The 12642-nt window shown below is 51.1% G+C and overlaps 2 protein-coding genes across 8 annotated transcripts; one reads left to right on the top strand and one right to left on the bottom strand.

The window, feature by feature from the left end:
• The first annotated feature begins 4634 nt into the window (after nucleotides 1-4634).
• EIF5A (eukaryotic translation initiation factor 5A) lies at nucleotides 4635-9520 on the top strand. 3 transcript variants are annotated; one of them, XM_057716637.1, is made up of 6 exons: nucleotides 4635-4850; nucleotides 6724-6909; nucleotides 8088-8192; nucleotides 8403-8534; nucleotides 8638-8711; nucleotides 8882-9520. In XM_057716637.1, exons 2-5 carry the CDS (start codon nucleotides 6745-6747, stop codon nucleotides 8698-8700), a joined length of 465 nt encoding a protein of 154 aa, XP_057572620.1. In that variant the 5' UTR covers nucleotides 4635-4850; nucleotides 6724-6744; the 3' UTR covers nucleotides 8701-8711; nucleotides 8882-9520. The 3 variants fall into 3 exon arrangements, with proteins under 3 accessions (XP_057572620.1, XP_057572621.1, XP_057572622.1); XM_057716638.1 differs by lacking the exon at nucleotides 4635-4850 and adding an exon at nucleotides 5060-5214; XM_057716639.1 differs by lacking the exon at nucleotides 4635-4850 and adding an exon at nucleotides 5091-5234.
• A 184-nt stretch (nucleotides 9521-9704) lies between these two features.
• On the bottom strand, nucleotides 9705-12502 carry GPS2 (G protein pathway suppressor 2). 5 transcript variants are annotated; one of them, XM_057716632.1, is made up of 11 exons: nucleotides 12372-12497; nucleotides 12023-12185; nucleotides 11549-11658; nucleotides 11361-11473; nucleotides 11130-11209; nucleotides 10958-11040; nucleotides 10615-10768; nucleotides 10424-10513; nucleotides 10247-10350; nucleotides 10066-10161; nucleotides 9705-9891 (listed from the first exon to the last, which is right to left on the bottom strand). In XM_057716632.1, the coding sequence occupies exons 2-11, from the start codon at nucleotides 12114-12116 to the stop codon at nucleotides 9808-9810; spliced, it is 1008 nt and encodes a 335-aa protein (XP_057572615.1). In that variant the 5' UTR covers nucleotides 12117-12185; nucleotides 12372-12497; the 3' UTR covers nucleotides 9705-9807. The 5 variants fall into 5 exon arrangements, with proteins under 5 accessions (XP_057572615.1, XP_057572616.1, XP_057572613.1 ...); XM_057716633.1 differs by having other exon boundaries at nucleotides 10247-10326; XM_057716630.1 differs by having other exon boundaries at nucleotides 10247-10326; nucleotides 11361-11658; nucleotides 12372-12502.
• Between the last annotated feature and the right edge of the window lie 140 nt (nucleotides 12503-12642).

Raw genomic sequence — 12642 nt, 5'->3', positions numbered from 1 at the left:
ATAATAAAAGCCATATATGAAAAACCAAAAGCCAACATTGTTCTCAATGGGGAAAAACTGGAAGAATTCCCTCTAAGAACAGGAACAAGACAAGGGTGTCCACTCTCACCACTATTATTCAACATAGTTTTGGAAGTTTTAGCCACAGCAATCAGAGAAGAAAAAGAAATAAAAGGAATCCAAATTGGAAAAGAAGAAGTAAAATTGTCACTCTTTGCAGATGACATGATATTATATATAGAAAACCCTAAAGACTCTACCAGAAAACTGCTAGCACTCATTGATGAGTTTAGTAAAGTAGCAGGATACAAAATTAATGCACAGAAATCTCTTGCATTCCTATACACTAACAACGGAAGAGCAGAAAGAGAAATTAAGGAAACTCTCCCATTCACCATTGCAACCAAAAGAATAAAATACCTAGGAATAAACCTGCCTAAGGAGGCAAAAGATCTGTATGCAGAAAACTTTAAGACATTGATGAAAGAAATCAAAGATGACACAAACAGATGGAGAGACATACCATGTTCCTGGATTGGAAGAATCAACATCGTGAAAATGACTGTACTACCCAAAGCAATTTACAGATTCAATGCAATCCCGATCAAATTACCAATGGCATTTTTCACAGAACTAGAGCAAGAAATCTTACGATTTCTATGGAAATGCAAAAGACCCCGAATAGCCAAAGCAATCTTGAGAAGGAAAAATGGAGTTGGTGGAATCAGGCTTCCTGACTTCAAACTATACTACAAGGCCATAGTGATCAAGACAGTATGGTACTGGCACAAAAATAGAAAGGAAGATCAATGGAATAGAATAGAGAACTCAGAAGTAAGCCCAAACACATACGGGCACCTTATCTTTGACAAAGGAGGCATGAGTATACAATGGAAAAAAGACAGCCTCTTCAATAAGTGGTGCTGGGAAAACTGGACAGCAACATGTAAAAGAATGAAATTAGAACACTTCCTAACACCATACACAAAAATAAACTCCAAATGGATTAAAGACCTACATGTAAGGCCAGACACCATAAAACTCCTAGAGGAAAATATAGGCAGAACACTCTATGACATACATCAAAGCAAGATCCTTTTTGACCCACCTCCTAGAATCATGGAAATAAAATCAAGAATAAACAAATGGGACGTCATGAAACTTAAAAGCTTTTGCACAGCAAAAGAAACCATAAACAAGACTAAAAGGCAACCCTCAGAATGGGAAAAAATAATTGCCTATGAAACAACGGACAAAGGATTAACCTCCAAAATATACAAGCAGCTCATGCAGCTTCATACCAAAAAAGCAAATAACCCAATCCACAAATGGGCAGAAGACCTAAATAGACATTTCTCCAAAGAAGACATACAGATGGCCAACAAACACATGAAAAGATGCTCAACATCACTCATCATCAGAGAAATGCAAGTCAAAGCCACAATGAGGTATCACCTCACACCAATCAGAATGGCCATCATCACAAAATCTGGAAACAACAAATGTTGGAGAGGGTGTGGAGAATAGGGAACTCTCCTGCATTGTTGGTGGGAATGTAAGTTGGTACAGCCACTATGGAAAACAATTTGGAGGTTCCTTAAAAAACTACAAATAGAACTACCATATGATCCAGTAATCCCACTCCTGGGCATATACCCAAAGTAAACCATAATCCCAAAAGAAACTTGTACCATAATGTTTATTGCAGCACTCTTTACAATAGCCAGGACATGGAAGCAACCTAAATGCCCATCAACAAATGAATGGATACAGAAGATGTGGCATATATATACAATGGAATATTACTCAGCTATAAAAAGGGATGAGATGGAGCTATATGTAATGAGGTGGATAGACCTAGAGTCTGTCATACAGAGTGAAGTAAGTCAGAAAGAGAAGGACAAATATTGTATGCTAACTCACATATACGGAATCTAAAAATGGTACTGATGAACTCAGTGACAAGAACAAGGAAGCAGATACAGAGAATGGACTGGAGAACTCGAGGTATGGGAGGGGGCGGGGGGTGAAGGGGAAACTGAGACAAAGCGAGAGAGTAGCACAGACATATATATACTACCAACTGTTAAATAGTCAGTGGGAAATTGTTGTATAACAAAGGGAGCCCAACTCAAGGATGGAAGATGCCTTAGAGGACTGGGGCGGGGAGGGTGGGGGGGACTCGAGGGGGAGGGAGTCAAGGAAGGGAGGGAATATGAGGATATGTGTATAAAAACAGATGATTGAACCTGGTGTACCCCCAAAAAATAAAAAAAATTAAAAAAAATAAATAAAAAAAAGATATAATTCACATACCATACAACTTAATTATTTACAGTGTACAAGTCAATGATTTTTAATATTTGAAGAGGGCAACCATCACGCCAATCAATTTTAGAACATTTTCATCATTCCAAAAGACACCCTCTGCCCCTTCCGCCATGGTCATTAGCAGTCCCCGTCCATGTCTTCATTTCCCCCTAACCCCCAAGCGCTAGGCTACTACTATCTGCTTTCTGTCTCTATGGATTTGCCTATTGTGGACATTTCCTGTAAATGGAATAACATACTACTGTATGTGGTCTTTTGTGACTGACTTTTATTTAGCATATGTTTCATGGTTCATCCATGTTGTAGCATGTACCCAGTACTTCATTCCTTTTTATTGTTGAATAAGATTTCATTATGTGGATATACTATATTTTATTTATCCCTACATCAGTTAATGGACATTTGATTAGTTTCTACTTTTTGGCTATTATGAATGATGCTGCTTTGAACATTAGTGTACAAGAGCTTTTAAATTGAGGTGAAATTCACATAACATAAAAACTAAACATTTAAAAATAAACATTCAGTGGTATTTAGTGCATTCACATGTTGTGCAACCACCACCTCTATCTAATTCCAAAACATTTCATCACTCTAAAATAAAACCCCACAGCCATTAAGCAGTTCTAGCACCTGGTGACCACCAGTCTGCTCTTTGTTTCTATGGATTTACCTGTTCTGGAGATCTCATATCAATGGAATCATAGACTATGTGACTTTTTTTTTTTTTTGGCTTCTTTCACTTTCAATGTTTTTTAAGTTCATCTGGTTGTGGGACGCATTTATACTTCATTCCTTTGTGTGATTAATATTCCATTACATGTATATACCACAATTTGTTTATTCATTCATCTGTTGATGGATATTTGGGTTGTTTCCACCTTTTGACTACTATTAAGTAGCACTCTCTAAACATTTGTGTTCAAGGATTTGAGTACCTGTTTGGTTTTTTTGGGAGAGGGGCGCTGTATACCTAGGGGTGGAATTGTTGGGTCATAAGGACAATACATCTTTGAGAAAAACAGGAATTGGACTTTTAAACAATGCACCCAGGAAGTTTGTTTTTCCCAAAGGAAATGGCAGAAATTTCAGAAAATTGAGTGGGAGGAGCTGGGGGTGATAGTATAATGTGCTACGTAAATGTGTTAATTCAAGCTAGTGTTCGCAGTTCACATCTATCATGTCACATCTTAAACAAGAACCAGATTCAGGATTTTGGATTCCAAACCCAGCTATTTAGTTGCTTGTCGTGTTCTACAATACTATGGTCCACCTAGCTTACTGAAGCAAATAAGGTAACTATGAAGGCAGTGCTGAAAACCTAGGAACTAGAGGAAGGAGACTACAAAGTTTCAGGAAACGCAGCAGCTTTCTTCCCTAGAACGAGGGCCAGTGAAATTCATTCCGATAGTTTGTTTCTGGTTTCATGGTCACCTCCCATGATTTGAGAACGTCAGTGGAACTTGATATACCACTCTCACTTTTTTATAGAGAATTTTTTTTCTAAGGGTGCTCGTAGACAACTGTTTTGGAGACCGCAGAGAACAACTGGGGGGAAACGAGAAATGCCATGTACGTCTATTTCAGGATTCAGAAGTATAACTGCTTTTTTAGAAGCCATTGGGACCAATACGGACTGAGGGTTTGAACAAGATGGTGGCTGGAACAGGACCGCTCTATCTCTCCGGGTGAAACTCTATGGCAGAACAGAGGCGCACAGCTTAGAGAAGTGAAGCTGAGATGACTGGTAACCAAACCACACTAGCGCGCTGGGAAGAGCGGAGCGGAAAGAGCTCTCTCGCGCATGTGTGGAACCGTGGGAAGAAGGGGGAAATGGGTTTCGAGACAAGGGACCCACCCCACGGTACAAGTTTTCTGAAACGTGTGTCTTTTAAGTCCAGCTAAACTCGAGGTGGGGCGTTTCCTAAGGCGCATGCGTTCCAGACGAGACCAGCGATATAGTGGCGTGGTCTTTTCAACGCCTGGCGTACAGACGACGTCTGAGGTGGAAGGGGCGGGCAGGATTCCCAAGACGCATGCTCTTTGAGGCCGAGGCGTTTCCTTCAGAGGGCGTGGAGTGCAGGGCTCCTTATTGCGCAGGCGCAAGGGCTGTCCGCTAGGGCTGGTGGTCTAACACGGGGAGGGGAGAGGAGGTTGAAGGGATTAAAAAACCGGTTGCGCCTGCGCGTTGCTCACTGGTGGGACGAACTCAGGATTTGTGAGGGGCGGGGTCACGTATGCGCGTCATTGGATGGGTAGGTGGGAGGGAGGGTGGAGAGCCGGGAGAATGTGTGCGCTTGCGCAGTGCGGGGGTGGAGGGCGGAGGAGATAGATAGCACGCTTGCGCGGCTGTCACAGGGCTGCTTGGTTGGTCAGTGGGGAGTCGGCGCCTGCGTACTAAGACCCGTGTGCAGCAGCGGCGGCGGCGGTAGAGGCGGCGGCGGCGGCGGCAGCGGGCTTGGAGGCAGTGGTTGGGCTCGCGGCGAGCGGACGGGGTCGAGTCATTGCGTTCGCGCGAGGTGAGAGCGGGCAGGGCGCGCGTGCGCGGAACCTTGGCTTGGGCCTGGGAGTAGAGATGGAACTGCGCGAGGGTCGGGGAGGGGGCAGAGGGGAGCGGCGGCCACCGCCGCACGGGGTTGGGTCTGCGAGCGGCGCGAGGTGCGGAGAGGCTCGGGCGCGCCACCCGGTTGGCGCGCGGGGTGACGGTTGGGGCTGGCCGGGTGACGTTGGAGCGACGCAGGGCGGGGGACGGCGAGCCGCGAGGCCGCCACGCGGGAGAGGCCGCCGGGCGGCCACGCTGGGGCGAGGGCCGGGGGCCAGATCGGCCCGCCGGTGCAGGGGTACCTGGGCAGTTGAGAACCGGGCGCCGCGCGGCCACGTGAGGTGGGGGAGGGGGCTGTTCGGTGAGAGGGCATGTGGAGGGGGGGTTGGCGGCCGGCGGGGGGGAGGGGAGGCGGCGTGACTCCGGCCCGGCGCTGCCTTTGAGGAGGGGGCGGCCGCAGTACCGGAAGTGCCCCCCACGGGAGACTGCCCTCGGGGTCGGAGGCCGCATGGCCGAACGTGGACGGGGGCCGCATGGCAGCGCGGGGACCCCTCCCCCCAGGTCCCGGCCACCGGAAGCCCCGGGCGGCCACATGGTGGGCGGGAGCCGGCAACCCCCATCGTGGAGAGAGCTGGACGTCGCGGGCGCCTAAGGGAGCTTGGAATTTTGAGGAGTGGGAGAAGCCCGAGGCCCGGATCTTGATCATCCCGGAGAGCCCGCCGTGGGCATATGCTAGCGCTCCCCCACCTCATGGGCCCCTGGAGTTTTCCCCCCAGTCCTCCTGTGAAGTGAGGCGGTCAGCCAGGTGTAAGTGGCACTCGTCCGTGCTGGGAGGCCAGAGAAATGGGGAAACCGAGGGCGATTGGACGGGAGCCCAACTCTTCTCGGGTGGCGACAGCGCCTTAAAGTCCTGGGCAGATGAGTTACCCGCTGTGATAGGTGCTCTTCACCTTGTCACTGTCTTTCTTGTTGTGCCTGATTTGGGAGTTCTCGGTCTTAGAGTCCTTGACTCTGTTAGCCTAGTATAATTTACTCTACTCACTAACTACTACCAGCCTTTTGCTTTCATTTTATTGTCATTCACCACTCCCCACTCCCCCACTTTCTACTGACTGTACAGGCCGGGCCTGAAAAGCCGACAGGGCCGATGCATCCTGGGAAAAGTGGGAGGGCCCTCGAGGAGAGGCTGGGTTCCTGGGTTCCCTTTGGGAAACCAGAGGTGTTTGGCAGGGAGATCAGTTAGAAAACAACTTTACTTTCTCCCCTTCGGCTGCATCTGCAAATGCATGTTGGAGAGGCGGGAATCCCCCAAAGAGGCCTTGTGGTTTCCTGTACCAATGACTGGCTGGTGTGTGGATAGGGTGGGGGGGTGTAACAGAGACGGGTGGGGCTCCCTGTCCTCCGGTCTCCACCCCCTCTCCCCCCCACATTAGCCCCGCCCTTTTGCTGGCTCATAGCTGCTCACCTAATTATAGCCCTGGTTATGTGTGGGGAAGAGGGGTGGTAGGTTTCAGTGGCAAGTAACACCTGAGTTCTCCCCCTACCAGAAATTAGGCCTTTGCCCATCTCAGAGATTTGGCATCCTGACTTCCTGGAGCTTTTTCTACCCTAAGTCACCCCTTTAGCTTTCGTTTGGGGTAAGGATCCTGCTTATCTTTCACCCCCATGCACACACCAATTCTTCAGTAATTTTGATCCCAACAGTATTTAATCTAGTGACTTTATTTCATATGGGTAAGGGGATAAAGTCCTGGGGGGAAAATGAAGCAATATTTTTAGGATAGAGTGGGCTAGATTGGAGACCCTGTTAACTCTGTCCTTACTGACTCTAGTTCTCTTCTTGACACTAGTTGGAATCGAAGCCTCTTAAAATGGCTGATGATTTGGACTTCGAGACAGGAGATGCCGGGGCCTCAGCCACCTTCCCGATGCAGTGCTCAGCATTACGTAAGAATGGCTTTGTGGTGCTCAAAGGCCGGCCATGTAAGATTGTGGAGATGTCAACCTCCAAGACTGGCAAGCACGGCCATGCCAAGGTTAGAATTTCATTTCCATGTCTTGTCTTCCCCACAAGCTGTCATCAGTTCTAGCCGCCTATCTTCTTTAGCTCTTTTATTACCATCCAGTTCCTTGTGTTCAGCATTCAGCCCTGGACACCTTTTTCAACTACTACACTGGCCTTCAGGTTCCTCCTTGGTTATCCTCCTGTGCCCCGTCATCCTTGGGATCCCTCCCTTTCTCCATCTTTGTGTGTCTCCAACTTCTCTCCATGGTCCTTTATGCTCTAGCTATTCAGTTGCTCTGTCCTTGTTCCTGACTTTGACTTTTTCTGTTTGTATCTCCATTTGAGTCTTTGTGGGTGCTCCTTGTTTCCCTCACTTTGCCCAGGAGTTCTCCAATCCTAATACACCCTTCCCCTGAAGGGGCTCCAGTGCATGCTCTCTAGTGCCAGCGTTCCCACTGGATCTCTGATGCAGTGTCAGAGTGCGTGCCTGGCGCCTCTCCTGCAGCCTCCTTGCTTGCTTAGGTCCTAACGTCCTTCTTACAGATATCCTTTTAACTTCAGACTTTTTCTTTCTTTTTTTATCAAAAGTTCAACCTGATTTATTCTTGTTGGATTTCTAATGATTTTATTTCCCATAAGTTTTTCTCTCTTCTGTTGGCTTGGCATTCATCCTGGGTTACCCCCAAATGTCTAGATCATTTTCTGTTCTGATTTCCTTATTTCCTAAATGTATAGTTCTTTCTCTTCTCCCCAAGTTTTTTTTCTTTTCAGCTTCTTTCTCATTCCTTCCTGTTTTCTCATCTCTTTTCCTTCCACCTTCCCTACCTTCCTTACTTTCCAGGTTCTCAGCCTTTTATGCTGATGTCCAAAAAAGTTCTTCCAAACTTCTGCCTAGATAGCTCCTGCTCCCCCTAGGATCTTGGTCTCTTGTTATTGTTCTGATAGCTCCAAGTAATTGACTGCTCCAAGCCTGCCCTACACCCTTCCCTTGTGCTATCAACTCCAATCTCAGTGGTGGTCTTTTGGCCTCAGTCTCTTTGGAGGCTTTAGTGTTTCTTTCTTGAGCTGATTAGTTCAATTCCAACTCCTCTAATCTTTGTCCTGACAACCTAGTCTGACTTCCCTTACCAGCCAGGGATAACTTGAGCCTTTATCTCCTCCATCCTAGAGTCTGGTTGGGTTTCTCTTTGATGTGATGCATACATACAGGTCCATCTGGTTGGTATTGACATCTTTACTGGGAAGAAATATGAAGATATCTGCCCATCAACTCATAATATGGATGTCCCCAACATCAAAAGGAACGATTTCCAGGTATGCAGATGGTCTGGATGTAGATGGGTTAGTGGTTTGGTGGGGAGGATAGAGACTGACCAGAAGAGCTTGTGCTGAGAGAAGGGAGACTGGCAGGAGGAGGAGCGGGTATTTGGTATGAGCAGTTTGCCACCCGAGTTTTGCCTATCAGACTCTTTATCCTTAGGCTACTTGGGCCTATCTTCAGCTTCCTTCCCTGTCTGCCCCCAGCTGATTGGCATCCAGGATGGGTATCTATCACTGCTTCAAGACAGTGGGGAGGTTCGAGAAGACCTCCGTCTGCCTGAGGGAGACCTCGGCAAGGAGATTGAGCAGAAGTATGACTGTGGAGAAGAGATCCTGGTATGGTCCCCGTCCACCCCCCCCTTTTCTTTTGTGCCCACCTTTGGTTTTTGTGCTTCTTCCTCTGAGCTCAAACTTCTGACTATCCCCCACGCTCCCCCAGATCACGGTGCTGTCTGCCATGACAGAGGAGGCAGCTGTTGCAATCAAGGCCATGGCAAAATAACTGGCTCCCAGGTGAGTGTGACAGCACCCCTCCCCCCAGCCCTCTTCACACACTGTTCTATCAAAGAGCTGCTTTAGTCTTAATTGGCTTACTTTCTGCCCCCAGCATGGTCCTGTCCCCCTCACCCTTTTTCTCTTTGAAGGTTTTATCCTGTCTCACCTGGTTTCTCTCTCCTACCCAGGGCGGCTGTGGTGGCAGCAGTGATCCTCCAGCCTACAGAGGTCCCCTCCCCCAGCCTGGCCCAGCTCTGGCCTGGCCCCTGGCTGGACTCCTCCTACAAAATTTATTTGATGTTTTATTTTGGTTTCCCCCACCCCCTCAATCTGTCGGGGAGCCCCTGCCCTTCACCCTGCTCCCTTGGCCAGGAGTGAGTGAACCATGGCCTTGGTGAAGCTGCCCTCCTCTTCTCCCCTCGCACTACAGCCCTGGTGGGGGAGACGGGGTGGGTGCTGCTTGTGGTTTAGTTTTTTTTTTTTTTTTTTTTTTTTTTTAATTCAATCTGGAATCAGAAAGCTGTGGATTCTGGCAAATGGTCCTTGTGCCCTTCCCCCACTCATCCCTGGTCTGGTCCCTTGTTCCCTCATAGTCCTTTATCCTAAGCACCACCCCCACAGACTGGGGACCAGCCCCCTCCCCTGCCTATGTCTCTCCCCAAATCCCTTTAGATGGGGAGGGAAGAGGAGGAGAGGGGAGGGGACCTGCCCCCTCCTCAGGCATCTGGGAGGGCCTTGCCCCCATGGGCTTCACCCTTTCCTGCGGACTCTTTCCCCGACACATTTGTTAAAATCAAACCTGAATAAAACTACAAGTTTAATATGAAGCCCCCAACTCAGCTGCTTCTTGGAATTAAATGGGTATTTGCTGACTAGAACGTCAGTACTCTGCCATGCCATTGAGTTCATCACAACCAACCTACTGTCCCCCTGTGGTTCCTATGGACCTGCCAGCCACCCCCACCCTTCAAGCAGCCCAGTGGGAGGCAACATGAGACAGTAGCAGCCAGGGGCAGTAGCAGGTAGATTTTTATTGGCCTGGGACTGGGACACACGGGGGATCCTCCCCCCCACGGCAGGGGCTGGGGGTAAGGTTGAAGATAAAATCTGATGATCACTTGTGGTAGAATCGCGGGTTCTGGCTGTGCTGGATGAAGGGGAGCCGAGGGCCGGGCTGGCTGGCGGTTGCGAAGCCCGACTGGCAGCAGTGATGAAAGGAGGGCTTTGTCAGTGTGAGTGCCCTCCCTTCTACTCCACGCTGGACTGAGCCACCCCAAGGGAGGAAGGGAAAATGGGGGTGGGGCCACCTATCCTCCCCAACCCTGTTTCCCTGTAGCACAGGGATTCTCGTGGCTTGGATTCCCACCCTTACCTTTCCTGCTGTTTGCATCTGCACAGGGAGCTGGGGTGAGGCCAGGAGTCCAGGGGCTGGATGCAGAGCTTGAGGATGCATGGGACGCAGGGAAGACTGCAGAGAACAAAGTCAGCTAAGGCAGCCTGGGGCTCCCCTTAGTGTAGGTAGCCCTTCCCTGACTTTGCAAGGCTCTACTCACTGAGTCAGAGAAGCCAGGCTGCTGGTTAGCATGTTCCATCTGCTTTTGCAAGGACAGGGCACCACCAGGCTGGAGAAACCCTAGGTGGTGAAGAGGGACATGAACTGAGTAGAGAATGGGGAAAGGAAGACGGGAGGACCCATGGAACTTTGCCCCTGCATAGGATGTTGCAGTCACCTGTCTGAGTGGGCTGAAAGTGGCTGTGCACGGCATAGGGCTGTGGCTGTGGCTGAGACAGGTACTGCACTGCAGGAAATGCGGAAGGTGCTGAGAAAGGAGAAAGGCCATTAGAACCTCCTTGTAGCCTGTTCAACACTTCTTTCTCTGGGCCTTGAGGAAGGTCCCCTTCTTGTTTTCCCACTGCTCACCTCTGAGCTGCTGACTAGGGCTGTAGGCAGGCTGCGTGGGTCCATAGTGAGGTGGGGGCTGAGCAGTCCCATAGGCGCCACCCGGGCTCCCTTGGAATTGCCCGTGCTCTGGGGTCCCTGCGAAAGCAGCTGCTGAGCCCACGTAGTGCCGGGTCTAAGAAGGAAGAGTGAGAACTCTGCCTGTAAGCTCCATGAAGCAAAAACTCAAGGGACTGTGCCCCATTTGTCCTACACAGTTTGGACAAACTCATAACTTTGAGTGTTGGCTGGTAAGCACGCCTGGGGTCTGGGTGGAAGTAGTAGGGAAAAATTCAGCCTAGACACCCAATCCTACTGCTCTTACCGTAAGCACTTGGGGTCCAAACATCTGTTTGGCTCTGTCAGCTGCCATGAGGGTGCCTGGGCGATTGTGTCCTCCAGGGCTCCCTAGAGAGGGAGAGGGGCTTCGTGATGCTGAAATGAGGCTGCAGCCTACAGGAAGGCCCATTCTGACAAGTGGTTTCTTTAATCCTCACCCTGCATACTGAGGAGGTGAGTTCCGGTGTGAACGGTCAGCCCTTGCTGGTATGCTGCTGATGTCAGAGTGGTCAGGTCACTGGAGCAAAAAGAAGGCAGGTCAAAGACGAGTCGTCCCATCCCGTTCCCCACCCCTTTCCCTGTCCCGTTTGCCATTAAACACTGATCTTTTGTTACCTGATCCCAGTTATACTTTGGCACCAGTTTTATTTTTAGCTTTCCAATCTCACCTCTGTTCCTTTCGCCTTCGTTTTTCTTCCTCATGTAAAACTTTCTTGAGTTGCAAGAAAAGCTGGTGCTTCTCTTCCTGTAGAGCTAAAAGCTTCTCCTGAAGCTTCAGGATCTGGGAAGGGGAGAGAAGATGAAGGCAGGAGAGCCAAGAGAAGAAAGAGCTGGGAGAGATGAAGGGACTGCTCACTTGTTCCTTGGTCTCTTCTAGTGACATTCTCTCTTCCATCTCCTTTTTCTTCCTTCTCTCCTGCTCTTCTTTCATCTTCTGTTCCATCATCTTGTCCACCTCTTCCTCCTCTGGAATAAGAGGCAGAATGGGAAAGGATCAGTGTGGTTAAACTATTAGAATGTTAAGAGGTTGAAGAGCAGCAGGAACTGGTTAGCCCAGTGCTCTTGGGACAGGCTTTTTCCCCCTGGAGGGAACAGGCTTCCCCATCAGTAAGAGGGGGCTGGGACGGGGAGGTTTCTCAGGTGCTCTCCAAGGTCCTTCCCAGCTCCAGGGCGCTAGAGTTTAGGCGTGGCCTCTAACTCCCACCACAACGGGGCTGTCCGTCCCTCTAGCTTCGGCCCCCGTGCACTGGTCTGCCCGTGGGTGGGGGTCAGCCCCGGGAGAGCGGTGCGCCCCGGGCTGTGCATTCCCCCCGCTTTGGCTCCGGCTCACCCTGCCGCTTGCGCTCCCTCTCCATCATGATGTGCCGATGCAACGCCCTGGCCATGGCGTTGGAAAGCTTGGGGCGCTCCAGGAGCGCAGGCATGGTGCTGCCGGGGGCGCTCGGGCCGTGGGCGCCCGGCTCGGTCGCTGGCTGCCAGACCTCGGGCCGAGCCTGCGGGGAGGCGGGCGCTCAGCGGGAGCGCGCCGGGCCCGGGCGGAAGCCGCCCGCCCGCCGCCCCGGTCACGTGCCCGCCGCCGCGCCCGGCCCTCAGCGCGGCTCCTCCGCGTGCGCGGGCGGGGGTCTCGGCCCCGGCGCTCCCGCCCCCTGCCCGCCACCCGGGCCCCGGCCCCTCCCTACCCGCCTTCTCGTCGCTGTCTCCGCGGCCTCCCGAGCGCCTGGGCCGCGGCGTCACGTCCGGCCGCTGGGCCGAGCCCTTCCGGAGTCGGGGCGGCCGCGGGCTCGCGGGTTGGGCGGCGCAGGCGGAAGCGCCGGCGACGGGTGCCCGTGGCGTCCAAGCGCCTCGGCGGCGCGGCGCCCCGCGCAACGCTCCTACCCGGCCGCCCCCGCGGGCGGAGCCCCTGACGTGGCGGGGCCCGGGCTCCTCCGGGAGGCGACAGGCGGCAGGCGC

This window comes from Hippopotamus amphibius, chromosome 17 (genome assembly GCF_030028045.1).
Source record: "Hippopotamus amphibius kiboko isolate mHipAmp2 chromosome 17, mHipAmp2.hap2, whole genome shotgun sequence".
NCBI classification, from domain to species: domain Eukaryota; kingdom Metazoa; phylum Chordata; class Mammalia; order Artiodactyla; family Hippopotamidae; genus Hippopotamus; species Hippopotamus amphibius.
This window is presented reverse-complemented; position numbering and strand designations above follow the sequence as displayed.

Excerpts from the sequence above, each read along its gene's own strand:
- EIF5A (XM_057716637.1), top strand. The coding sequence starts at position 6,745 with ATGGCTGATGATTTGGACTTCGAGACAGGAGATGCCGGGGCCTCAGCC. Across the intron at positions 8,193-8,402 it reads TCAAAAGGAACGATTTCCAG|CTGATTGGCATCCAGGATGG; the intron begins GTATGCAGATGG and ends GTCTGCCCCCAG. Across the intron at positions 8,535-8,637 it reads ACTGTGGAGAAGAGATCCTG|ATCACGGTGCTGTCTGCCAT; the intron begins GTATGGTCCCCG and ends ACGCTCCCCCAG.
- GPS2 (XM_057716630.1), bottom strand. The coding sequence starts at position 12,116 with ATGCCTGCGCTCCTGGAGCGCCCCAAGCTTTCCAACGCCATGGCCAGG. Across the intron at positions 10,327-10,423 it reads CTTTCAGCCCACTCAGACAG|GGTTTCTCCAGCCTGGTGGT; the intron begins GTGACTGCAACA and ends TTCACCACCTAG. Across the intron at positions 10,162-10,246 it reads AGCCTGGCTTCTCTGACTCA|TCTTCCCTGCGTCCCATGCA; the intron begins GTGAGTAGAGCC and ends TGTTCTCTGCAG.